Source organism: Euwallacea fornicatus, chromosome 8 (assembly GCF_040115645.1).
Source record: "Euwallacea fornicatus isolate EFF26 chromosome 8, ASM4011564v1, whole genome shotgun sequence".
Classification (NCBI taxonomy): domain Eukaryota; kingdom Metazoa; phylum Arthropoda; class Insecta; order Coleoptera; family Curculionidae; genus Euwallacea; species Euwallacea fornicatus.
Genome location: NC_089548.1, coordinates 1,033,001 through 1,055,582, shown reverse-complemented (window position 1 = coordinate 1,055,582; position 22,582 = coordinate 1,033,001). Strand labels below are relative to the sequence as shown.

Genomic DNA, 22,582 nt, shown 5'->3' with positions numbered 1-22,582 from the left:
AGCCCTGACAGCACCCTCTGCCATGTGCATTGAAAATGTAAACGGATTCTGATTTCTCGCTCCTAAAAACCCTCAATGCGATATTTAGTGCAGCCAGTAGAATTACAAACGAAGTAACTTTTGACCCTTTTTTAATCTTTACTTTGGCGGCCTGCATTTTGGAAACCATCCACTTTTGGACTGAGGTACATTGGTTTAAATTGTCATGTTTTCGTCCCAGCAATCTATGGTAAAATTTTGTGCAAACCTTTTAGAGACATCCTGTACATTCAGAGGAGCATTTACAAGATTCTGAAAACCTTTTTGAGGAGTTTTCGAGCTGCTCCGTAGAATATTAGGTGGTCCGTATGTTTTTGAAAAATACTTCAGATTTTCATGATGTTTTCACGTGTATTTACAAGAATTCTAAGGTTCTCGGAAGACTATTTTGAATATTGGAGCCTTATTGGAACGGTCTCATGTTTTCGAATCCTAAGATCTTCGAATTTTTCTTAAGGCTGTCTAAAAACTCTCACAGAAAAAAAAATTCAATCGTATAACAAAGAGTTCAATCTTAATGGATTTTAGAAGTCACTTTTCTGTTCTTCAGGTCGCACTGAGGCTCAAGGAGCGTTTGCGAATTATTTGCGAGCGTTTCTTCTTTATCTCAAAGTCTGAGTAAATTTAAGATTTTTGAAATACGTTGAGAAACTGGCGGCTATTAGGTTCCTAAGATCTTCTCGAAAGTTGTATGCTTAACGAGGATTTTGAGATCTTTATGGGTTCTCTAGATCTCCGCAATTGTGTTTCTTGACATAGACTTTATATCGCGACTGTTAAAATGTTATGATGGGACTCATAAAATTGCATTTTTGTTAAAACACGCCATATTCAGTGACATCTCAGGTCCTCGATCCATCAATCAATAAAGCTGCATTGCCATAAGTTAAAGGACTTGAGAGCGCAAAATATACGGTAGAAGTCTATTTAGGTAAAATCCGAGGAGGAAGTCTAAGAAGCTATAATAAATAAAATAAATTGTTGAAACTTATTAGCCTTGGGCTCGCCAAGCTTTTGATACTTTGTGGAGGTTCACTGCATTGAAATTCGTAACTCGTCCCTTGTGCTTCGATTAGGTGTTTATATCGTGAGAAAATTTACTATAATAAGTGCCAGAATTACTCTCGTGATATCTCCCCTTCAAATGTTGACACCATCGAAATATTCAGGAGTGCTCTTCTTCTAGCTGATGTGGGTCTGAATCTTCTTTCCCGAATGGAACTGGAAATGGGCATTACCTGAGTTTTAAGTGTATACGTAAATACTTTTAAAATACATGTTAAGAAATCTCTTGAGCGTGTAAATCCCTGTAGGCCATTTTCGTTTAGAGCGAAAGGCTTTAGATCGCTAAACTTTCTATTTGCACTTAAATAAATAACAGTACAACTTGGACCAAAGGTCTCCTGCTACAATCGAAAGTCTGTCGATGCTTCCTACCTAAATTACAATTTTATCTTGAACAAAATGAATTAAATATTGCGAATAAAATATCTCTCCCCAAGAAACGCGGGTAACGAATCAACAGATTGTACATTTAGTTGGCCGGATTCTCGGTGTGAAAAATCACCCTGAGATCGTTGACAGCCTGTTTAAAAATTTATGAGTGCATTTGTTAACTCCGTTTTAGTTATCTCCTGGTTCTCTCGGGGAATAACCCGAGCCATTAAGTTGATAAGAGTGGAGAGTAAACATCAACCTCGATAGCCACTTGGCGAAGATGGCATTTGCAATGCATGACGCCTTTCCGAAGGTCTTATAAACTGGACGGTTCTTATCGTTTACAGCTCCAGAGTAATGGATTAAATCTTTACCGATTCCGCTTTTGACGGTCGGATGCATTATACATTTATATGGGTTTAACACGATTTAAACATGCAATTTATTTTCTTTAGTCCCCATAATCCCCGAGTTCTTGTACGATATCGACCATCCGGATGCACCGTTGGATGGAAGACCGGTGATCACCACCACCACCACCACTAAGGAACCTCCTTGTGACAAATACATCAACATAATTAGGCAGCTAAGTCCTGATTTTAACGAGTCGTTCTATACTACCACGAGTAATTATGGTAAGTTTGTCGTATTGCTATCTACTCGATTGACGAAACGAAAACGATAAAGAGACCTTCGTCCTCATTTCTGCAAAATCGTGCATAAAAGGAAACCCCTTTGTTTCCATTTTTTCGAATCTTTTATATATGTCTGAAAGGCAGAAAAATACGACACAGAGGGCTTTTCATTTTAGAGTCAAAGCGATATTATACAATATCCTTGCATCGTTAAACTATCGAATTGACCATATACGAATGGAATGAGTTCGATTAATGTTTTTAATTAATTATTCTGATTTTCAGATAATTTGACTCAACTGGAAGAGACCCAGTCCAAGAAAACCAAGAAGCATGAAGATTTGGTTGATGAAACTGTCGCTGTGGGAATGCTCTTTGCTTCGAAGGCATTCGTGCAGTTAGTGGCTAATCCATTTGTAGGACCGTTAACTCACAAGTGAGTTTTCGTATTACTATTAAGCATGCAAGAGTCCAATATCTATGACAGAGACTTTAGATATATACATATAGGCTTATTCGCCAAATCTATTCATTAAAGTTTATTAGGATCTAACAGTGATAAGAATTTGAAAATTTGAAACTGCGTTAACTTCGTCCTCTACTATTTTTTAAAAATATTTACAACTTCGTGACCCTTCGGGTTTAACCGGAAATAGCTGTCAACTTGCTTATTCTCAAAGGGAGACCTCCAACATATTATTTTATTTTTAAATTCTGCGTAATATTTCAGACCGATTTTCTGTATATCCTCCTATACCTAACCTTTACCATTTTTAAGATATTTAACCTTGAATTAAAAGCATATCCCCGTAATGGCCAATTTTAAAATTACATATCTCTGCAGTAATTAAAGACATAATCTTCATATTTCGCAGAATTTCAATACATAGTCTTATGTTTACACTCTTGCTATTTATATGTCTTAGTATTATACAAGGTGTCTAAAATTAAGCTCCTCACATTCATATTTTCGAAACTGCAAAAGCCACTTTTTTAAATGAAGCACCCTATAACTTTAAGCAGTATCAAATAGAAAATGTTAAACCGAATATGAGAGAAAGTTGAAAATATTTTGGATAAAAAATTTAAAGTTAACTTTAAATTTTCAAATTTGTATCACTTTTAGCTCCTAGTAAACTTTCAATGAACTTTCAATGGTTGGGTGAACAACCCGCTCATTGAATAAATCACCCTGTATAGCACAAAGGGTGGCTCAACGAAAACTTTGCACCTCGATTTTTCATTATTTGAAATAAGTATGTAAAAACTTTGGGATCGATCGATTTTTGATTCGAGGCGGACAACTTTTAATTGTTTTTTCAACCCTTTAATTTCAATCTCCGTACAGGAGTGACAGTTACCCCCAAAAATTTTTAATGAGAAGGGGTGTCGAGTGATATCTCACTTTAAAGGCAGTTTTCCTCTGATGATCGTCTCTACATTTGAAAGTACTGCCATTATCCCCGTTGATATGGCAGCTTGTTAAAGTCTGTCGAGAAAAAAGCTCTTAGGTAATAATAATTAGTTAACAGCTCGCAGTAAGAGCTACAGACTTCAAAATGAGAGAAAAAAGACCTTTAAAAGCGAAATATCACTGAATAGTTTTCACGGAGGTGAATTTTAACCCTAATCGTATAATTCATGAATGCTATGGTATAATTAGACTCGAAATGTTACGTAATGTAAGGCAACGCTTTAAACACATTTTATTTTATTGTAGAGAGGTAAAAAGCGGTCATTTCTAGCAGTTAATAAATTAATCAGAAAAATGATCTGAACACTTTTCTTTTATTTACCCACCTTTTTGAAGAAAAAAAAATTAAAGGAAAAATGTACTGTTTTAAATTTGAGGGGTAAAGTTCGCGTCTGTTAAAATAATGCAGAGATATCTTATATTTAAAAGTTTTCCTACCTTCATTTTAAAGTCTGAAGCTCGCATTGTGATAAATTAATTTCTAACCAAAACTTTTTCCCCACATAATTTGGTAAGGTGTCATATCAACGAAGATAATGGCAGTGACTTCCAATTTGGAGATCATAGTTAGAGCACAAATATCTTTAAAATGAGATGTCACTCGAGACCCCTTCCTACTAAAAATTTTGGGGTTTACTGTTACCCCATTTAAGGGATTGAAGCTGAAGGGTCGAAAATACAATAAAAAATTGTCTGCCTTGAATCAAAAATCGACGTGTCCAATTGTTTTTACACATTTCCATTTTAAATACTGAAAGTCGGGGTGGAAAATTTTTCATTGGGCTACCCTGTGTGTTCTATATAAATAAATAAAGCCTCACACACGAGCAGGAGCAATTGGACAGATGAAATTATACACTTTCGTTTAAGACTAACTGAGAATAATACTCACTTTTAGTAAATGCACAATCGAAAACCTTCTTGAAAAATAAAAAACAAAACAAACTAGAAAACGCGACAAAAATTTGAAAAAACAGTAATGAAAAACCTATGGAACAATTGAATAATTATATTAATTTTGTGTTCCCAAATTTACATTGTTCTACAAATATTGCGTTTTAGTTTGTCCATTATTACAACACGTTTACGTTAATATTAAATTGACATGCTTTGAGCATTATTTTTATTAATATTGCATAGGGTGTTGCAAAATGTTCTTCGACGAATTTAGGAGCAGATTTTGCAATAAAAATACGGTTAAGGTGTGTTGTCATTTAATATTCAGATTTAAAAAGAAAAATATATTGTCGATTTTTATATGTTGACGTTGCAATTTGTTGCTTTTAACTGTATGTATGTATTTTTCAATTAATACTACTATTTACAGCACTAATTTAGATTATCTCTAAAAAAGTGCCTTAAGGATATTTTCTTTCTTCAGTTGTAAAACGCACAGTTTTTTTATATATACCAAAAAACATAAATCAGAATACTGAGTTTTTCTTGGATACCTCTGGAAATATTGGCAATTTCCTGGTATTTAAAGAAACTCAGCATCAGATAGCGAACATTTGGCCCGTTTTTATCAATCTTGTATCTCTTCCGGTTTTCGATATATCCGTACTCACCCTCCAATATGTAACCCTTTGCATAACAAACTAATATAAAAGAGAGGGCTATAAATATTTCACAACTTCTATGTATAAAATGATTTTTATCGTTACAAGATTTAACCAGATTTTATAAAATTACAATAAAATTATCTAAATTAAGAAGAAATTGTATCTCAAACATAAAAAACTAAAGTATTTCACATCAATGGTGACATTTCGTTAAAGATTTATTTCCATGGCAACCATAAAGAGAACTATAATGGATAGGGTAATGACATAATGGTCGATTAGCTCGCTTGGTAAATAATGCGGCATGTACATGCGTATCGTTTTTGAACTTTTGAACTATTTTGCAACAAGAGGCAAGAAAACTTATTTCACAGCAATTTAAGAGACCCAGCAATGTTGCGTTGCAAAACTAGCGGAGAAAAAATAATCGTCAGGATTCAGAATCTACATTCAAACTACGTCCATTGCTTAATAATTAAGAGGAAAATCTTGGTATTTGCTTATAAGACTTAAATAATGAGCTGCATTTAGAATTACTCAAAATAAAATTGGACATTTTTTAGTATTATAATGGGACAATAGAACCTTCGAAATATGTGACTATTCGTACAGAGAATGTCCGGAAACTCACACGACAACTTTCGGTAGTATCTAAAATGTACCCTCACATTTCCCTCTTTTCACAAAGTCAAATTAATTACGTTTCTCTATTCTCATCTTTGCTTATTTTGTTTTCCAGAATTGGCTACAGTGTTCCCATGTTCGCAGGTTTCATCATTATGTTCCTTTCTACAATAAGTAAGTAGCTTCGTCGTTCCTGATTGAGAATTTTGGTGACATATCACTTTAATTAACCAGAAATTAATGGTTTTTTCTTTGAAAAAATTAGTTTTTTGATGTCGTAATATGTAATTCTTTACAAAAAAAAATGTGGATTTTTTACTTCTTTTGCATTTAAGTATCCGCAAGCTTTCGAAACTGTGACGTGAATGGGTAGAGTACTGGGTGGAGTTAAATAAAACAAAAAACCATTAAAAAGTATAATATATTTAATGTAATGAAATATAACTTAACCTAAGCATAGCCAAACCCACCATATGTATTTTAACTATTTTTGATTATGTTAATTGTTCGTTTTTATTTGGGTAAGAATGGTTTGGTTAGGTCAGGTTTCATTACATTATTTTCATATTTTCCACTGTTTTTTTTTGTTTTATTTTACCCGATCCGGTACCCCTATTCACTCCACGATCCCGAAAGCTTGCAGATGGAAAATTAATTAAAAAATTCCCATTATTTTGTAAAGACTCACGTATTACAATATCAACGAAGTCGTTTTTCCAAAGAAAAAACCATTAATTTTTGGTGGGTTTAAGTGATACGGGCACAGAACTTTGATACATTGCACGAAAAGAATAAATTAATCAACTGAGGAAACTCTACCGGGTGTTTGCTCAACTTAATATAATATTTAATTAATGAGTTAAATATGTCAGTGAGATTTCCATTAGTATCGACGTCGACCTAATTCGCGTTACGTCCCAGTCTAATTCGATTAGGACCACTTAGAGCACGGTCTTGTCACAAAGTGCTCCCTTACTCACCCAGGTAATCAAATTGAGCACCATCAATTTATGTGAGCCAGTTTTTATACTCACTTGATGTCAGGGGCAGGAATCCGACCCTGTAAAATGCACTTAAATACATATTAAATTTTTTGTTTGCTCCGAATCAAAGGTTTCTGTTTGTCTTTAGCTTCGGTCCGCTTTAACAGAGGAGCATCAATTATTATCGCATTATCTATCAAAAATAAGGAAAAATGAATGAAAATGGGCTTGAATTACCCTCGAAACAGTCTAACATCTCCGTGACATTCGAGTTTAATGATGCAACGTCGAATTTCGATCGGTCCAACAACAATGAACACTCGAGGGTTCCTGCTGATGACATCTGAACGGGGAATCCAATAATTAATTTAACTCACAATGAAGATTTTAAATTTACCATAAAGTGCCGGATGTTTTTCAATTAACGTCCTTTATGTTGTTTAGAAGATTCATTAAAAAATTAATTAGAAAACTATGTTATTCACGAGTTGTAACTATGCACCTACAACTGGAGTCGAGATTTCGTATCGTACGGGGCAATTAGGGGCAAGGAAGCATGCGAAGTGTCTGGCAATGAATTTTGTCTCGAAAAGAAAACTGATTATGGGAACGTTATAAGTTGAAAATTTGTCTTTACAGGAAAATTAACTGCGCAAAATAACTGCCAGAATTAAAACAAACTACGCTTGCGGCCTCATATGGGGGAAAGTTGTGATGGGAAAATATTCATGCTCTTTTCCTCTGAACCACTGAGTATTACAAAGTCATGCGAAAAAGCTTGGGCGTTATTTTGTATGCATCCTGTATAGTGTTTCTAGGAGAATCATTTGGGAATCTGGGAAACCGTCAGATGCGAGGTCCTTTAAACTAGATAAAAGTTTATGTATGCTTAAGCAATACGAAATGCTGTTTTAAAATTTAAGCATTCCGAGTATTTTATGAAAAAACCGAATTTTCTTAAAAAACTTAGTTTGGAGGACCAAAGTTTAAAATATACTTACATAACACATACAACATACTAGTTAAGGGTGTCTAGTATTAGTAGTACTTTTGGTAATTGCTTGAACGTTTCTTAACATATTTTAATGAAACTTTGCAGTGATGTGTAGTCCGATTATTTTCCATGATTTGGGTAAAACGTGTACCCAACCCCTGATGTTCTCCATTGTTTGTCAAATTTTTTTTACCCAAATCATAGAAAATGTCCGCTTAATTGAACTATACATCAGTGTAAAATTCCATTAAAATATGTTTGAAAAATACCCATGTTATTAACCAAAGTATTTTTTTTACCAATTTCCGCCCTGTGTAATGTGTATTAAGCGCCAAAGAAAAACGTGCCATAAGAAAGGTCCGGTTAATGGAAGGGCCTACTAATATGAGATACTCTGTATAGTAGACTATGCAATTGGCAGTTTCACCTTCAAGAAAATAGAACCGGAAAATTCATCCTCTGTTCTCAGTTCTTTACAAACTTCCACAAATTTTGCAGCAATAATATACTGCTGGTTGGGGCTTAATGAAACAGTCTTAAAGTTCATAAAATGTCAACGTTTCGACCTATATTATAATCTCGCTCAGGACTATCTAGTTCTTCGCTGTCTCGTCCCATATGATAGGCACCTTTACCTGTGCTGTTTGCAATATTTCACGTTCGTGTACTAAAAGGTATTTTCTTAGTCCATTATATAATGTACTATTAAGAAATCAGCAACAAAATGTCCTTGACTGAAGGCATCATCAGGAAGAAATCATTAACTACTAAAATTAGCGACTGCAGACAGTACATATAAAAATTAGCAAACAGGAAATAATCTTGCAAAATACACAACCTATTAAAAAAACATTTTATGAAATTTTTCACAAATCCATTTGAAACGGGGTAAACCTGTCGGCTTTGCCGCATTCGCCTCTCTCCCCCTTGCCTTAAAGCGGTACTACTGAAAATGATCAAGAGGCGTCAAATCTAGTGATATAGGGGTCCATTCTATAGAAAAAGTATCATTTAGGAAAGCACGTACTTACCTGTTATCCAAAATGATGTGTTAGTGAGGATTTCCAAATAAAATGCAATTAGATATCTAAAATGTGTTCATTACTCGTTGTTGCTTGTCGTCTTTCGAACCAGATTTTATTCCTGCAACTTTACATCCAACACGTTTTCTAAAATTGTAAATTCCTATTCGGAAGCGAAATGTTAAAGAATTCTATCGTTTCAATATAACGTAAAGCAAAGTTATGCATTCCTTTTGTTTAAGGAGTAATAGGGGGTAGGTAATCAATCATTGACACTGGTACTTGATGGCTATCATCTAGTATTAGCGGCCTAGTTATCTGACAAAGTTGCAATATAGCGTTTGCACTATTAAGAACGAACAACATTAAAGACATGGAATTCTTTCAGAACATAATAGCTGTTAGACTGTTAGCATTAGTCGTAGGACATGTATAAATGTAATCTGTTAGTTTGTGACTCACCCTGTACATTTTTGAACATTCCCGGACGGTAAAACCTTGTTAAAACTTTCAATTTGTGTTTAGGTGCTTTTAATATAGATTTTGTCTTTACGAGATAATTCACAATATATTACAATTTGTTCACAGAAAACAATTTTTAATTTCTAGTTTTTGCATTTGGAAGAAGTTACAGTGTGCTGTTCATCGCCCGAGCCCTCCAAGGCATCGGTTCGTCATGCTCCAGCGTCTCTGGAATGGGAATGTTAGCCGAGCGCTATCCAGATGACAAAGAACGAGGCAACGCGATGGGTATTGCTTTAGGAGGCCTAGCTCTAGGGGTGTTGATAGGACCCCCGTTTGGGGGTCTTATGTACGAGTTCGTCGGAAAATCGGCTCCCTTCCTAATATTGGCAGCACTAGCACTTGCCGATGGATGTGAGTATCCCTCAAAGTATACAAAGCTTCATTTGATACATGATTACATTCCGAAATCCGAAATGACCTTAGAGCTGCAAAAATATCGCCGGGACCTTTGTATTTTACGCCTGATGTCTCCCTTCGAAAAGGACTGATAATAGTGTTTGCTTAGTGATTTTCCTTTACAAAGCGTTATTTGCAGCTTTAACTTTATTGGATTTTTATTTAAGATGCAATAAGTTACCATACGGTGTGATTTTATTAGGGTTTAGAGCGAGCTTTAGAGCTTCCTCGATCCGATTACAGGTTTTATTCGCGCTTTTTATTTCCTAACCGATATAATGGAAGATCGGATGAAAGGCTATTTACATAAAAGCCGCAAATTGAAAAGTTTGAAAAGTAAAATCAAATTTGCTTTAAATATAAAATTAGTGCTTTTTTTTAATGAGAAGTACGTGAAGTTTTCATAATGAGAATCTGATTCTTAATTAAATGAAAACACAACTAAAAGGGTTTAATCCGAAGGGATATGGAAATAGATACCTTCATCACTGGAGAGATAAAGCTCTAAATAGAATGTTGGTGATAATGGGAAAAGAACGCCTGGAAAATGAGACGATTTGCGATAAGCCACTGGATTTGATAAAAACGGACCTTTGTTTAGGGTTTTCAATCGACTGGCTGACTGAATAATATTGAAAGGGAACAATCGTTGCAGTATTATTGAGACTTAACCTTTTTTTTCTCTATCTCTTCCAATTACCCAGATTTCGTATAAAGGAGGATGGTTCCAAAAGTATCAGATTTGACGTATAGATGGCGATTTTTTGTTAAAAATTTGCTTATATTACAAAAACTTAACCTTAAAAGGGTTAAGACTAAACTTTGAGAGGCTCCATTGATTTGTGTTTGTTTTCGAACCATTTTTAATGAACAGATTTAGAGTTTTTGTGACCATGGAAAAAATTGGTGATTCGTAATTCGATACTTTCATTTGAAAGGTTTTAGACCATCCAACATCCAAGTGAGTTAGATTCTACTCTGAGGGAATTTGGTCCTTTAGTGACAACGGTAAAATATTGGGTGACAAAGTTTAAACGCGATCGTATGAGTTGCCAAGATGAACTCCGGAGCGGTTGGCCCCGTGACGCTCCAGACCTGACCACTTCAGATATTGTGGTGAAAAATCGTGGAAATTAACAGACATGGTAGCTATTTGAAAAAGTAATGTACACCACATTTTGAGAGAACGATAGGATGTGAGAAGCTGAGTGTAAGATGAATAAAAAGAGCGCCACGGAGATGTTTCAAGGAAGTGTTTGGCAAAGTTTTGCAGTAATAAGACGAAATTTTGTGTCGATTCATAACATTGGTCAATCGTTTTACACCTGAGACGAAAGAGCGGTCAAAACAATAGACGCAAAAGAGATAATCGGCTGCAAAAGAAGCGAAAACCGTTCCATTTTCAGGAAAAGTGATGGCGTTAGTTTTTTAAAATGTACGTGGGATAATTTTTATTTATTATTTTACGAACGGAAAAATAATAAACGGAGAATATTGTACAAATTTATTGTTATATTTAAACAAAGAAACTACGAAATATCGACCGCATGCGATGAAAAAAGTTTTGTTTCATGAAGACAACGCACCAATCCATACTTCCATCTTCGCAATGACCAAAATCAATCAACTTCATTTAAAACTTTTCCCTCTTCCACCCTATTTGCCAGATTTAGCCCTTTAAATTATTTCTAAATTTAAAAAAATGACTCGGTGGAAAGATATTTGTCGATAATGAAGAGGTGGAGTCCGAGCTTAATGTCTGTTTTGAAACATTCCAAGCTTCTTACTATGAACAGGGTATAGAAGTCACAGAACATCGTTGAAAAACTATGTCAATCTCAAAGGAGACTATGCTGAGAAATAATGTAGTATTTCCGACTTTTTTTCCTTTAGCTGTTAAATCGAGGACTTCTGAGACTATCTTCGTAAACATCGAGATTTGCCCACTCCTTACAAGCACCTTCAATTAATACAAAAAGTGCTTCACTATACAAACGATAATTTTCCTACCCAAAACAAAATTATATCTCTCTTTCCAGTACTGCAACTCCTTATGCTCCAACCTGCAGTAATACATCAAGAATCAGATCCACCCTCATTAAGATCTCTAATCATGGATCCATACATAATGATTGCCGCAGGTGAGTACCTCACGTGCCATTATAAAAAAAAACGTACCGATATCTTTGACGAAATTCCAGGAGCAATAATTTTCGCAAACATGGGCATTGCGATGCTGGAACCCTCCTTGCCCATCTGGATGATGGACACCATGGGCGCCGAACGATGGAAACAGGGCGTAACATTCCTACCTGCCAGCATTTCATACCTCATAGGGACAAATTTATTCGGGCCCTTAGGTCATAAAATGGGCCGGTGGCTTGCAGCTCTGATAGGGCTGATTGTCATAGGAATATGTCTTATGTGTGTACGTATTAGACTCTGAATTAGAAATTTATTAATACTGGCCACATTAAGCAAAGGCAACAGCCGTGTGTTAGTTATGAAACTTATTGAAACTTGAAGGAAAAATGATCTCAGATTCGATTAAATTCCCTTAGAAGGGTCATTCATCAGAAATCCAAACATTTACAGAACTGTTTACTCGGCAAGTCTAGATACTCACGTATGTACATGATCGAGGATCCTGAATAATACGTTTTAATATTGTCCATTCGACACCTCTCTTGATATAGAGCACTTGCATTACTTGCAATAAAACGCAATTAAATTAAATTGGATTTAATTTTGATTAATTAATTAAAATACAACTACCTATCACTTTACTAGTAAAACTTCCAAGCGTTTATTCTGCTCTACTATCTATTCTAGATTCTTCTTAATTCAAAACGAGCCGTGTAAGTACAGCGTGTTTCAGTTGTAACTCGCATAACTTTAATAGATTATTAAATGTCCAAAAATAGTGTCAGTTTCCTATATAAGGCAACGTCGAATAAGGCTTCCGTTAGCATATAAAGGGGATTCAACTCTAATTAAAGATATGTAAAATCTTACATTTTTTCAAAAAGGGCTAAAAATTCTTTAAACAAATTTTGGAGGTGTTGGCGACTATAAACGAGGCATATGTTTTACTAGAAAAAAATATTTTTCCACATTTCCAGTGGCGTGCCTATTGCCATATTACAGGGGATATTTTTTCAGAAAAAGTGGTATACTACTGGCTTTTCTGAAAATAAAAATTGTTCTTGGATTCCTCGTTTAATTATGGGAAACTAGACTTCTTGAGATTTTTTTGTAAGATTCATCGTTTCCAAGTAAAAAAAATCAAATAATTTTAATGCAAGTTTAATTTGCTTAGTGTCAATTTGATACCTACATAAATTGTACATACTTAATAACTTTTGATGCGAAAAAATCCAAGACTTATTTTTACTCTAAAAAATACGGTCGATTGTTTCCCCCTCTTTTTTATTTTCAGTAGTGTTGGTACAATTACATTTTAAATATTAATTTAAGGGGTGCATGCAAAATTATTTTACTTTTTTTATTTGGAAACGGTAAGGTGAAAAAAAATTTAAGAGAGACTATTTCTCCAGATTTGAATAAAAGATACAAGAATAATGATTATTTTCAGAAAATCCAGTAGTGTACTTTTTGTGAAAAAACATGGAGTCCGGTACGCCACTGGAAAAGCAAAAAAAAAAATTTTTTCATTCAAATATATGCGTCCTTTATAGTTGTCAACACCTCCAAAATTTCGTTAAAAAATCTCTAGCTCATATTTTAAATTTGAACTCCTCTTATCTGCTAAAATCTTATTGGACGTTAGTTTATATAACAATCTGACATTATTTTTGGACGTCCAATACGCTGTTAAATTTATGCGGATTGAAACTAAAATACCCTGTATATTTCGACAAACTTCGAAATCCAGAATATTTAGAAAACAACTGTCCACAAATTTGTCGAGCACTTTATTTGCTCAGGTATCTCAAAGCAGAGTCTCCTGTTTTCGCACAGCGTCATCCTGCAATTCTGTAATTGTGAAACGACCTCTAAACTGTGCAAAAATAGTGAAGTCGTATATGCTGTACAAAAAAAACTGAGGTAGTCCTCTATTGACCTTAAACTGAAACCAAAAAGAAAATATCACATTGACTCTTACAAGACAGTAGATGACAAAAAAATCGAAAATAATGAGTATATAGGATCCTGGATGAAGTGAGTTATAGAAGTTTCAGTGGGTACTTATTGCCTGTTACAGATTCCACTAGCCACCAACATGAACCATCTGATAGTACCCAATGCTGGGCTGGGATTTGCGATTGGCATGGTAGATTCATCAATGATGCCCGAACTGGGCTATCTGGTAGACATCCGACACAGTGCAGTATACGGTAGCGTTTACGCAATCGGAGATGTGGCTTTTTGTTTAGGGTTTGCCATTGGTGAGTTTCAGTTGGATTCCACGTAACACAGGTACTTTCTAATTTTATCGGACATTAAAAAATGCTTACTTAGTAAATGAAACAAAATTGCCGACGAAAACAATTATTCCGATTTCTATGGCAGTGGGTCAGACAATAACTACTATTGAACTATTAAGCGACAAAAAATCATAGCAGGAAGTAAGATTCCGCTATGTAACACTCGCAGAGAACGCCCATTTGAGCTCGATCGTATGGTCAGTTGGTCGTTATCGTAACCAAAACTGGCCGAAACGACCGCACACTAAAATGAATGAGTGTTGGTAAAAAATAGCAAAACGAGTGTTATATAATCGCGTGAATTGACTGCCCGTGCCTTATTATACCTACACTAATAATAATTGATACGGTAAATGTGGGGAAATTATGTAAAAGCGCCTACATTTGCATAGGTATTTAGATTTTGGTAGCTTACATGCACTCGTACTTTTCGAAATATGCATTAATTATGTGGAACCTACGTATGAAATCCCGTTTTGAGAAAGCAATTACCAGAATTATTTATGGTCGGTACTGTTATTAAAATGTGAATTTTTGATAGAAGCTTTTTATTTTTACACCAACTAGTTCGATATTTTCCTGAAAACGTACAGTAAAGTCACTTTATTACACGGATTTACTTATACGAAAGCACACCTACATGGTCATCTCCACATTTTACATACTTTTTTCTTTCATCTGCCAAACCCCAGTCCCTGAAGCTCTAGATCTCTAATTCTTTATTGAAAAATTTCATCTTCTCACACTTTTATTTATATTTTGGCGTCACGTGTAAAAAACAAACAGCTAGAAACTCACAAATCCGGTTTTCATAATACAGGGAACCTAAGGGTCAATACACAAAACTCCCGTTAACTTTACACCTTCCCGAAATTTAAACGTGATTTTATTTCCTCATGAAAACAGTCCAACATTTACAACGATATCCATAATAGTAATACTAATATTCCATGAAATGATAAAATCAACGAAAAAGGGGCTGTTTAAAGGCTTAGAGGAGCCACTAAAGTTTCATCATGTTAATCGCATATTGTATCATGCCGAATTCATTCGTTTTGAATTTTGTTTGATTTGAAATTCTAAACTGAAGCTCAAAACTTGTATCTCTTTAGTTATGATTTTTCTATTACGTATTCGCTTAACACCTCATATACACTGTGTACGAAAAATTCGGCAACCCTGAAGTATCTCGAAATATATACAATTTATTAAAAAGTAATTTATATAAAAATTGAAGGAGTTTAAGAATTTTACCATTTTTCAATATTAATTAGTATATATAGAATATGTTAGATGAAATGTTTTCAGAATGCAAGGGTGAATCAGAAAATGTCATAAAAGGCTTGCTCTTTCATAAAAAACAACTTGACTTCAATTCACTGCTACTTTGTGACACACACACACCTGAATACCGCAGAATGATAAAATTTTTAAACTCCTTAAATTTTTATATAAATTATTTTTAATAAATTATATATTTTTCGAGGTAATTCAAAGCTACTAGACTTTTCGTACAAAATGTATATATATTTTTTAACTTTCAGGCCCTGCGTTGAGCGGCACACTAATAAAAAATATCGGTTTCGAGTGGATGCTATTCGGAATTGCCATGCTCGATTTCCTCTACGCGCCGCTACTGATCAGTTTAAAGAGTCCACCTACAAAAGAAGAAAAAAAGGTAATTAAAGTGTTACATACCGCAAATTAAAAAGGAACCAACTAATTCTGTAAATTCCTTTGCAACTGTTTATTTGTTAATTAAGTTTATGTTATTATTTGTTCTTTTACTGATAATAAATGTTTTTATTTTTTTTTTAGTGTTGAGTTTTCCTTTTAACTTCCCATGCTAGGCATTAGGAAATATTAATTGTTACCGATGCTACTGATACTTTTTTTTTATCCATTATGAATTATATTTTTTATATTTTATTTCTTTTTTGCTTTGTCCTTGAATCCTTGAACTTCCCCACTTAAAAAATTCTATACGGAGATAAACTTGCTAGAAATACCTAATGTGGGTACATAAGTCTGATAGATATAATGTAATCCTGGATGTTCCAAAAGTAAACCGCCAATCTCACAAATGGGGAAATGTTAAATTTGAATATTTTTAGGAATGCTGTTTTTCATTTTAAAGGAGAATTATGGATCCTATAATGATTCTCAATTGAGGTCCAGAAATTTCAGAAATGGAGTTTGAACCCTATCAGTCTGGATTTAGTGAGAGGCACTTTCAAAATTACTAAAATGGGCATTGAAGTGAATCCCTAGCTCAGAATTTAAAGAGGAAAAGTGTAAAATGTTCAGGACATTGACGAAATTTTCAGTATGCTGTTTTTTGCCTTAACCGACTGACACGGCTCCTACGAAATTTATTGAAAGTAGATAAATCAATTGAATTGTTGATAGTATAAATAACGAGGACATTTTCAAGACTGATATGGGTCCTGTATTGAACTTGGATTTTTTGGGGGCACTTTGATTTTGAACCCGAAACCACCTAGATCTCAGAACTGTATAAGACGATTTGTGCAGACTTACGGAGAGCTCACTTAGATTCCACTCGTCCCTCAAAGAATGAAAAGTTGCCAAAATAATAAAGATCCACGGCATATTCTGATAACATCTAATTTTGAGAAGTTCATTCGAAGTTTCCCTGAGGCCAAAAGTAGTTCTTTCGGATCTTCCTTATTTCTACGTTTAATAAACCTTCCGAGGAAAAATGAAACGACCCTGCCCCATTAAAACAATGGATACTTCCTGCCATTGCCACTTTTCCCTTTTTTAAATGTACCAAATTTCATATTTTTCCCTACTTACGCATATAAACGTGTTTTATTTCAGTCGCTTATCACAGGAGATCACTCATCAGTTAGATATGTCACTTACCAAAACGAAGAAGAGGATGAATAAAGTGAATGCGACGCGACTCTATGGATTCAACTATTGTAAAGATCTTGTATAAAAGCATTACAAATTCACAACAACTTTTAATTTTTCCATATAGTGCTTTGTGGAACAATTTGAGGACACATTAATGTAATGGTGTACAAATGCGCTGTATATGAAACCGAAGCATGGAACAAGGACACACATATTAATTTCCTCTATGAATTATTTTAATTAATTTATTTTTAGTTTTAATTAATTTAACTGAATTGTGTTAAAAAGAAAAATATTAATTATATGTCTGACTGTCTATAATCACATAGATGGTGCAAGCTCTCTTGATATTTATATTGGATGGAAGCAGCAACTCAATCAAAATTCAAAATTTGCCTTCCTTAAGGGCCCTCGTTTGAACCTCAGTGAATGGCTGCACTGGATTCATCCCTCACAAAGAAAGGGGCGAGGCAATAAGAGTCCCTTAAATTTCGGTTCTAGATTATTAAGACCTTATAATGGTTAGCGAAAGCTCTTCCACCTACACCCAAAAATGCGATTGTCATATTTAGGAATTACATACTACTCGATGTCTATTTAACCGTAATGTAGCAACTAATATTGACAAAAAACATTGAAAAAAGAGAATTGCTGGGCCAATCAAAACGCCATTTACCCCGGAAAGAGGCTTCTTGTGCGTCTTTAAAAGTTAAAATCGTGACGTTGAAGGACTTTGTATATTTTAAATTTTAAAGACAAGTCTCAATTAATTTGGAGTATGATCGGGCAAGGGACCTAATATTGTTATAATGCTGCTGCGATTTAATTGTATTTATATTTACCAATTTTGCGTATTCCCTATCTAAGTCCCGCTAATCAAATGTTTTCACTTCAATGGGAGAAAAGTTTTGTCTCCTTGGAAGGTTATTGTGAGTAGACAATAATCCACAAGTAATTAATCGATTCTGACCTGATTATTTATGTTGAAAATATTTTAAGCTGGTGAGGGTCCGAAATACAATAATTGGGCAATATCGTAAAATCTAAGCGATTTTTGCTTCAATTTTTTGATTCAATCGGTAGCGTAGAACATTTTAGATGTTTAGAAGACACAATGGGAGGCTGTTAAAGTTTGTCCCCCAGATTTAGAATATTATTCGATGTTATAAATGCATGCTTAGCTGTTAAAACTCTAAGAACTTTATCTCAGTTAACCAAAGCATGAAGGCAAAGTAATTTTAAGGTAGTTTGTCTAAATGTATTGATGTATGTACAACACCTGTTAGTGGTGCAAGTATCAAATAAATTCAGTTAACTAAAAAATCTCGATAACGATTCTTTTCACTGACTTTTTTCAAGCTTTGACCAAATAAATATTAAAACAGTTAGCTCACACTTCCACTGATATGGAACGGCCTAACCGAATCAAGCCGAATTTCCAACAACCTATTAGACCTTTAATATTAGAGTTTTTCAACATTTGAACCAGAAAGTTCACACTTCGAATCGACCAAAAATGTAGAAACCGACCTACCTATAATGCAAGACGTGTTGTTTTCTAATACAAACAGCAATTCTATTTCTATTTTTGTAATTAACGCTATAGGTTATTTGTACCATTTTTCGTCAATACCTTTGTCCCCAATTTCGTAAAATGTCTACGAAAGCGTATACGAAGTGTGAACATTTTTGGGTTGCACTTGAGTTAATACTATAGCAATGTCCAGTGTAAGTAATTACAGAAAGCGACACGGACCAGGAACATCCCCTTTTATTAAGGCATTCGAGGAGGGTGTTAGTACAAGCTAAGTAAATCTCTAAAATTTCCTACACAACAAAAAATGCGAAAACTCCCTTTTATAGAGAGTCAAAATCTGTTGTGAAAATGAACTTTATTTGCAAGCGCCACTAGAAACTGTTTTGTGAATGGAACACCCCAAAAGCCCTGGAAAAAATCCGCAAGGGAAACACAATTTTCAGGAAAGGTTAAATCGATGCTAACGGGCCGAAACTGAAATTAGGAAAATTCGCCCTCTTTGAGGGGACATTTCCGAAAGCTTTATCTGCAAAATAAAACTGAAGGGTCTCTTCTAGAAATGTTATCTACAGCTCCTTCAATTGTAGAGTACATTTGAACATGTACGGTGTGTCCGGAAACAACGTACATGTATGTCGTCGGATGATATGTTAGGGCAGGAAAAAGAAAGGGTGAAAATTTGGAGGTGCACTTGAAACGCTGAGGTGGACTAGGAAGATTATACATATTTGATTAAGACATCTGATGAGTGAGTAAGTAAATCTTTAAAATTCCCTACGCAAAAAATTGCGAAAACTCTCTTCTATGGTCAGTGGAAGTTGTTAGAAAAGAGGGCGAGCGTCGTCCCTTCCTGTACATATTTCCATATAGTTATGAAATTCAATTTTCTTTGAAAGCGTCAGCAACATTCAATAATAAAATTGTGAGTAAAGTGAATCGAACCACAATAAGGCAACAAATCAAACGTTTCAGAAAGTGGTCGAATTGAAATCCAAAAAGAGTTAACAACCCAACGAAGAATAGAAATATGTTTTGCGAATTGAACACCTCAAAAGCACTGGAAACGATCCGCAAGGGAAGCAAAATTTCCAGAAAAGTTTAAATCGATGCTGATCGGTCAAAACTAAAATTAGAAAAATGTGACCTCTTTGAGGAGACATTTCCCGAGAGCTTTACCCGCAAAATAGAACTAAAGGGCCCCTTCTGTAAGTTTCGCCTACATCTCCTTCAATTTTGAATTTAAATTTACGTTGATAAAGTTAGCATCAGTTAGTTTTGGAGGATGATTCCGTAAGTCGGAAAAGAAAGAAATCGCTATAAACATAGAGTAGTGCCTCCTAAAATAGAATTAGAACGCTTTAAAAACAGGTGCGCTCAACCAAAATTTTTTTATACATATGTATATACAGGATGTCCGTAAAAGGTCTATACAAAATACTTCTACACATCTTTGAGACAAAAACATGACGATTTAATCCGATTTACCTTGGTCCAAAAGTGAACGGTTTTCAAAATACAGAACGTCAAAATGAAGATTAAAAAAGGGACAAAAATTATTTCGTTTGTAATTCTACTGGCTGCATCAATGTGTGGTTTTCAGCGGCGAGAAATCAAAATCCGTTTAATGTTTGGTGCACATTGTAGAGAGCGCTGTCAGCACTAGATGAACTCTCTTTAAAGGAATGTAACTTTTTTAATACCCGGTATAAAATTTATTTATGGTTAGATATGTATTTTCATACATGTTTTATGAAAAAAAGATATCTCGGTATCAATCCCTACGAGCATTCCTTCTTGAGATATTTAAAGTTTAAAATTGGCTGCATGTCTTAAAAAATAACATATTACATCATATTTATTCGTACAGTTCAAACGACAAAAATTTAAATATTCAATTAATTTTCAATATTATTATTTTGTAAAAATCTTCATGTTTTTATTTGGCTATATCAGTCTTTTCAATATTTATTTTGCTATACTGTACGTATTTTAAAAACCTTCCACTTTCAGACTAACATAAATTCGATTAAATCGTCAGGTTTTCGCCTTATAGAATTATGATAGAATTTTCTAAGGATCTTTTAGATACCTCTGTATATCTGAGCAACTATTCAACTATAAGAATGTAATTTTGTATTTAAGGATTGTTTTTTTCCGCCAGAATTGCCGATGTTAAAAACTACCCGTTCGTCACCGGTGGCATAAAATCAGGGATGGTTTGGTTAAAAACGTGCAGTTTTTTTTCTCTTTCGGTTACTTCCCGGTAGTGAATGTCAAGTATCACACGACTGAACATTTTTGCACACAAATGACATCTTATTAAAATTGGCGTGATGCACCGATTGTGAGAAAAACACGATTTTCTACGTTAAAGCACTCTCTATTTCGGACATGTTTTCGCATTTTGCTATAAAACTGTAAGGAATTTTAATGCAAAGTTGTATCCCTACAGATTCTATTTGAATCAGAGCTAGACAGGAAAATTTGTGGAAAATCTACAGTCACTAGCTGAGCGCCATCCAGGCATTTGCGGATCTGCTTTTATAGAAACTCCATTTCGTATTTTAACCTAAGTAAGCTCCTTACGAAATATATTCGTTTCTACCCCGATACCATGTATGTCGCACAGTTTCAGCGGGAGAAGATGACTTGTAGCAACATTCAATCAAAGTGGTTCAAAGGCCGTAAAATCGATTTCAAAGTGTTAACTGCTACATGAATCTTTGGAAAGAACTAAACGCTTGTAGGAGTATTTTATGAATTTCACACTTCAAGAATCCTAAAAAGGAGTTTTAAAGAAAGTAGAAATTTCATGCAATTTTTTAATGAAAGTTGACTAGACGTCAGAGACATATTACACATTTGGCTGACTTGAACTCTCTTTTAATGATAATGCATTCAGTCAAATCAATATGTATGATCATTCAATTATAAAAATTTCTGATCAACACATTGAACCACAAAATGGCTAAAGTGGATGGAAAAGTATTACAATCTCAAATGGCTTTAGAGCAGAAATCCAGCAAATCGAGCATTTGGTTATCGAGCCAAATTTTAGTTGATTGTAATTAGCTGATTACTCGAACTTCCAGAGACACAATCTTTATCTAGCGAATATAATCGAAGCATCTGCATTTTCATTCCCAGCAAAAGTTAAGTAAACACGGTCAAATAAAAAAAACACTTAAAAATCAACCTAATTACTTGACCACCAAATGTTGGTAAACTGTATCAATATCGAACGCATACACACAATCCAGGGATGCCGATGATATAACCGTTATTACTTCTAGTTACATCAGCCCAATATAAATAAGTTTTCAAGTCCAATGACCACGTAATTGAACATGTTATTATGTTGCCGGCAAAAACGATGGTGCTCTTGTATGTTGATAAAAATTTTATAATAATTTGTTAGATATACTGGTATTAATCACATTGGAAAGTTCGGAAGTATTGAGGCATTTACTGCTTAGCGGTTAACTGAAAAAAATCGTTTAGTTGTTACTGCATTGTCAACATTTCTAAAAAAACATGGTATCGATAAAAATCTGGCTTTAGTTGAGCCGCATGAACCCTTAGAAACTTCTCCAAGTGTTGGTCTTATATCACACCCATTTAGAGTTACCTAAATCCGCTCTCAATTGCTATTCAAATCAACGTTCAGCAATACCAATCTATAGAAATCAATCTAAAATACATTAGCGGATTGTTTATTGGAGGTACCAGGTGTAATTCGTCAATTAGACACCCATGTAGCTACGATAAACAATACCATTTTTTTAAATCCATGTAACATGTCCTAATCTAGATATCAGGAAAGTAAGGCAAACCGACTGGTAGACTTTACATAAGTCACATAATTCGTTAGTAAAAATCAGCGTGCAGTGGACACTGGAGGAGTTTTCGGAGAGTGGTCAAGTAGAACTCTGAAGCACATGTTTCTACGATAGTTCAAGCTAAGGGGAATATAAGAAAATCAATAAACACACTGGAAAAAGCTCAACGTTCACTGTTATCAAG

At 34.4% G+C, this 22,582-nt stretch overlaps 1 protein-coding gene across 5 annotated transcripts in view; it reads left to right on the top strand.

Moving 5' to 3' along the window:
* Window positions 1-17,262, top strand: part of Vmat (Vesicular monoamine transporter) — a 42,418-nt gene extending 25,156 nt beyond the window's left edge. For 3 of the 5 annotated variants that reach the window (XM_066285185.1, XM_066285188.1, XM_066285186.1), the window contains exons 3-11: window positions 1,932-2,111; window positions 2,397-2,547; window positions 5,887-5,945; window positions 9,380-9,646; window positions 11,731-11,832; window positions 11,893-12,119; window positions 13,917-14,100; window positions 15,684-15,817; window positions 16,984-17,262. In XM_066285185.1, coding sequence (XP_066141282.1) covers window positions 1,932-2,111; window positions 2,397-2,547; window positions 5,887-5,945; window positions 9,380-9,646; window positions 11,731-11,832; window positions 11,893-12,119; window positions 13,917-14,100; window positions 15,684-15,817; window positions 16,984-17,052 — 1,373 coding nt within the window. In that variant the 3' untranslated portion in view covers window positions 17,053-17,262. Of the gene's footprint in view, window positions 1-1,931; window positions 2,112-2,396; window positions 2,548-5,886; window positions 5,946-9,379; window positions 9,647-11,730; window positions 11,833-11,892; window positions 12,120-13,916; window positions 14,132-15,683; window positions 15,821-16,983 lie in introns of those variants that run through there. The other 2 variants (XM_066285189.1, XM_066285190.1) reach the window with 2 other exon arrangements.
* The last annotated feature ends 5,320 nt before the right edge of the window (window positions 17,263-22,582 follow it).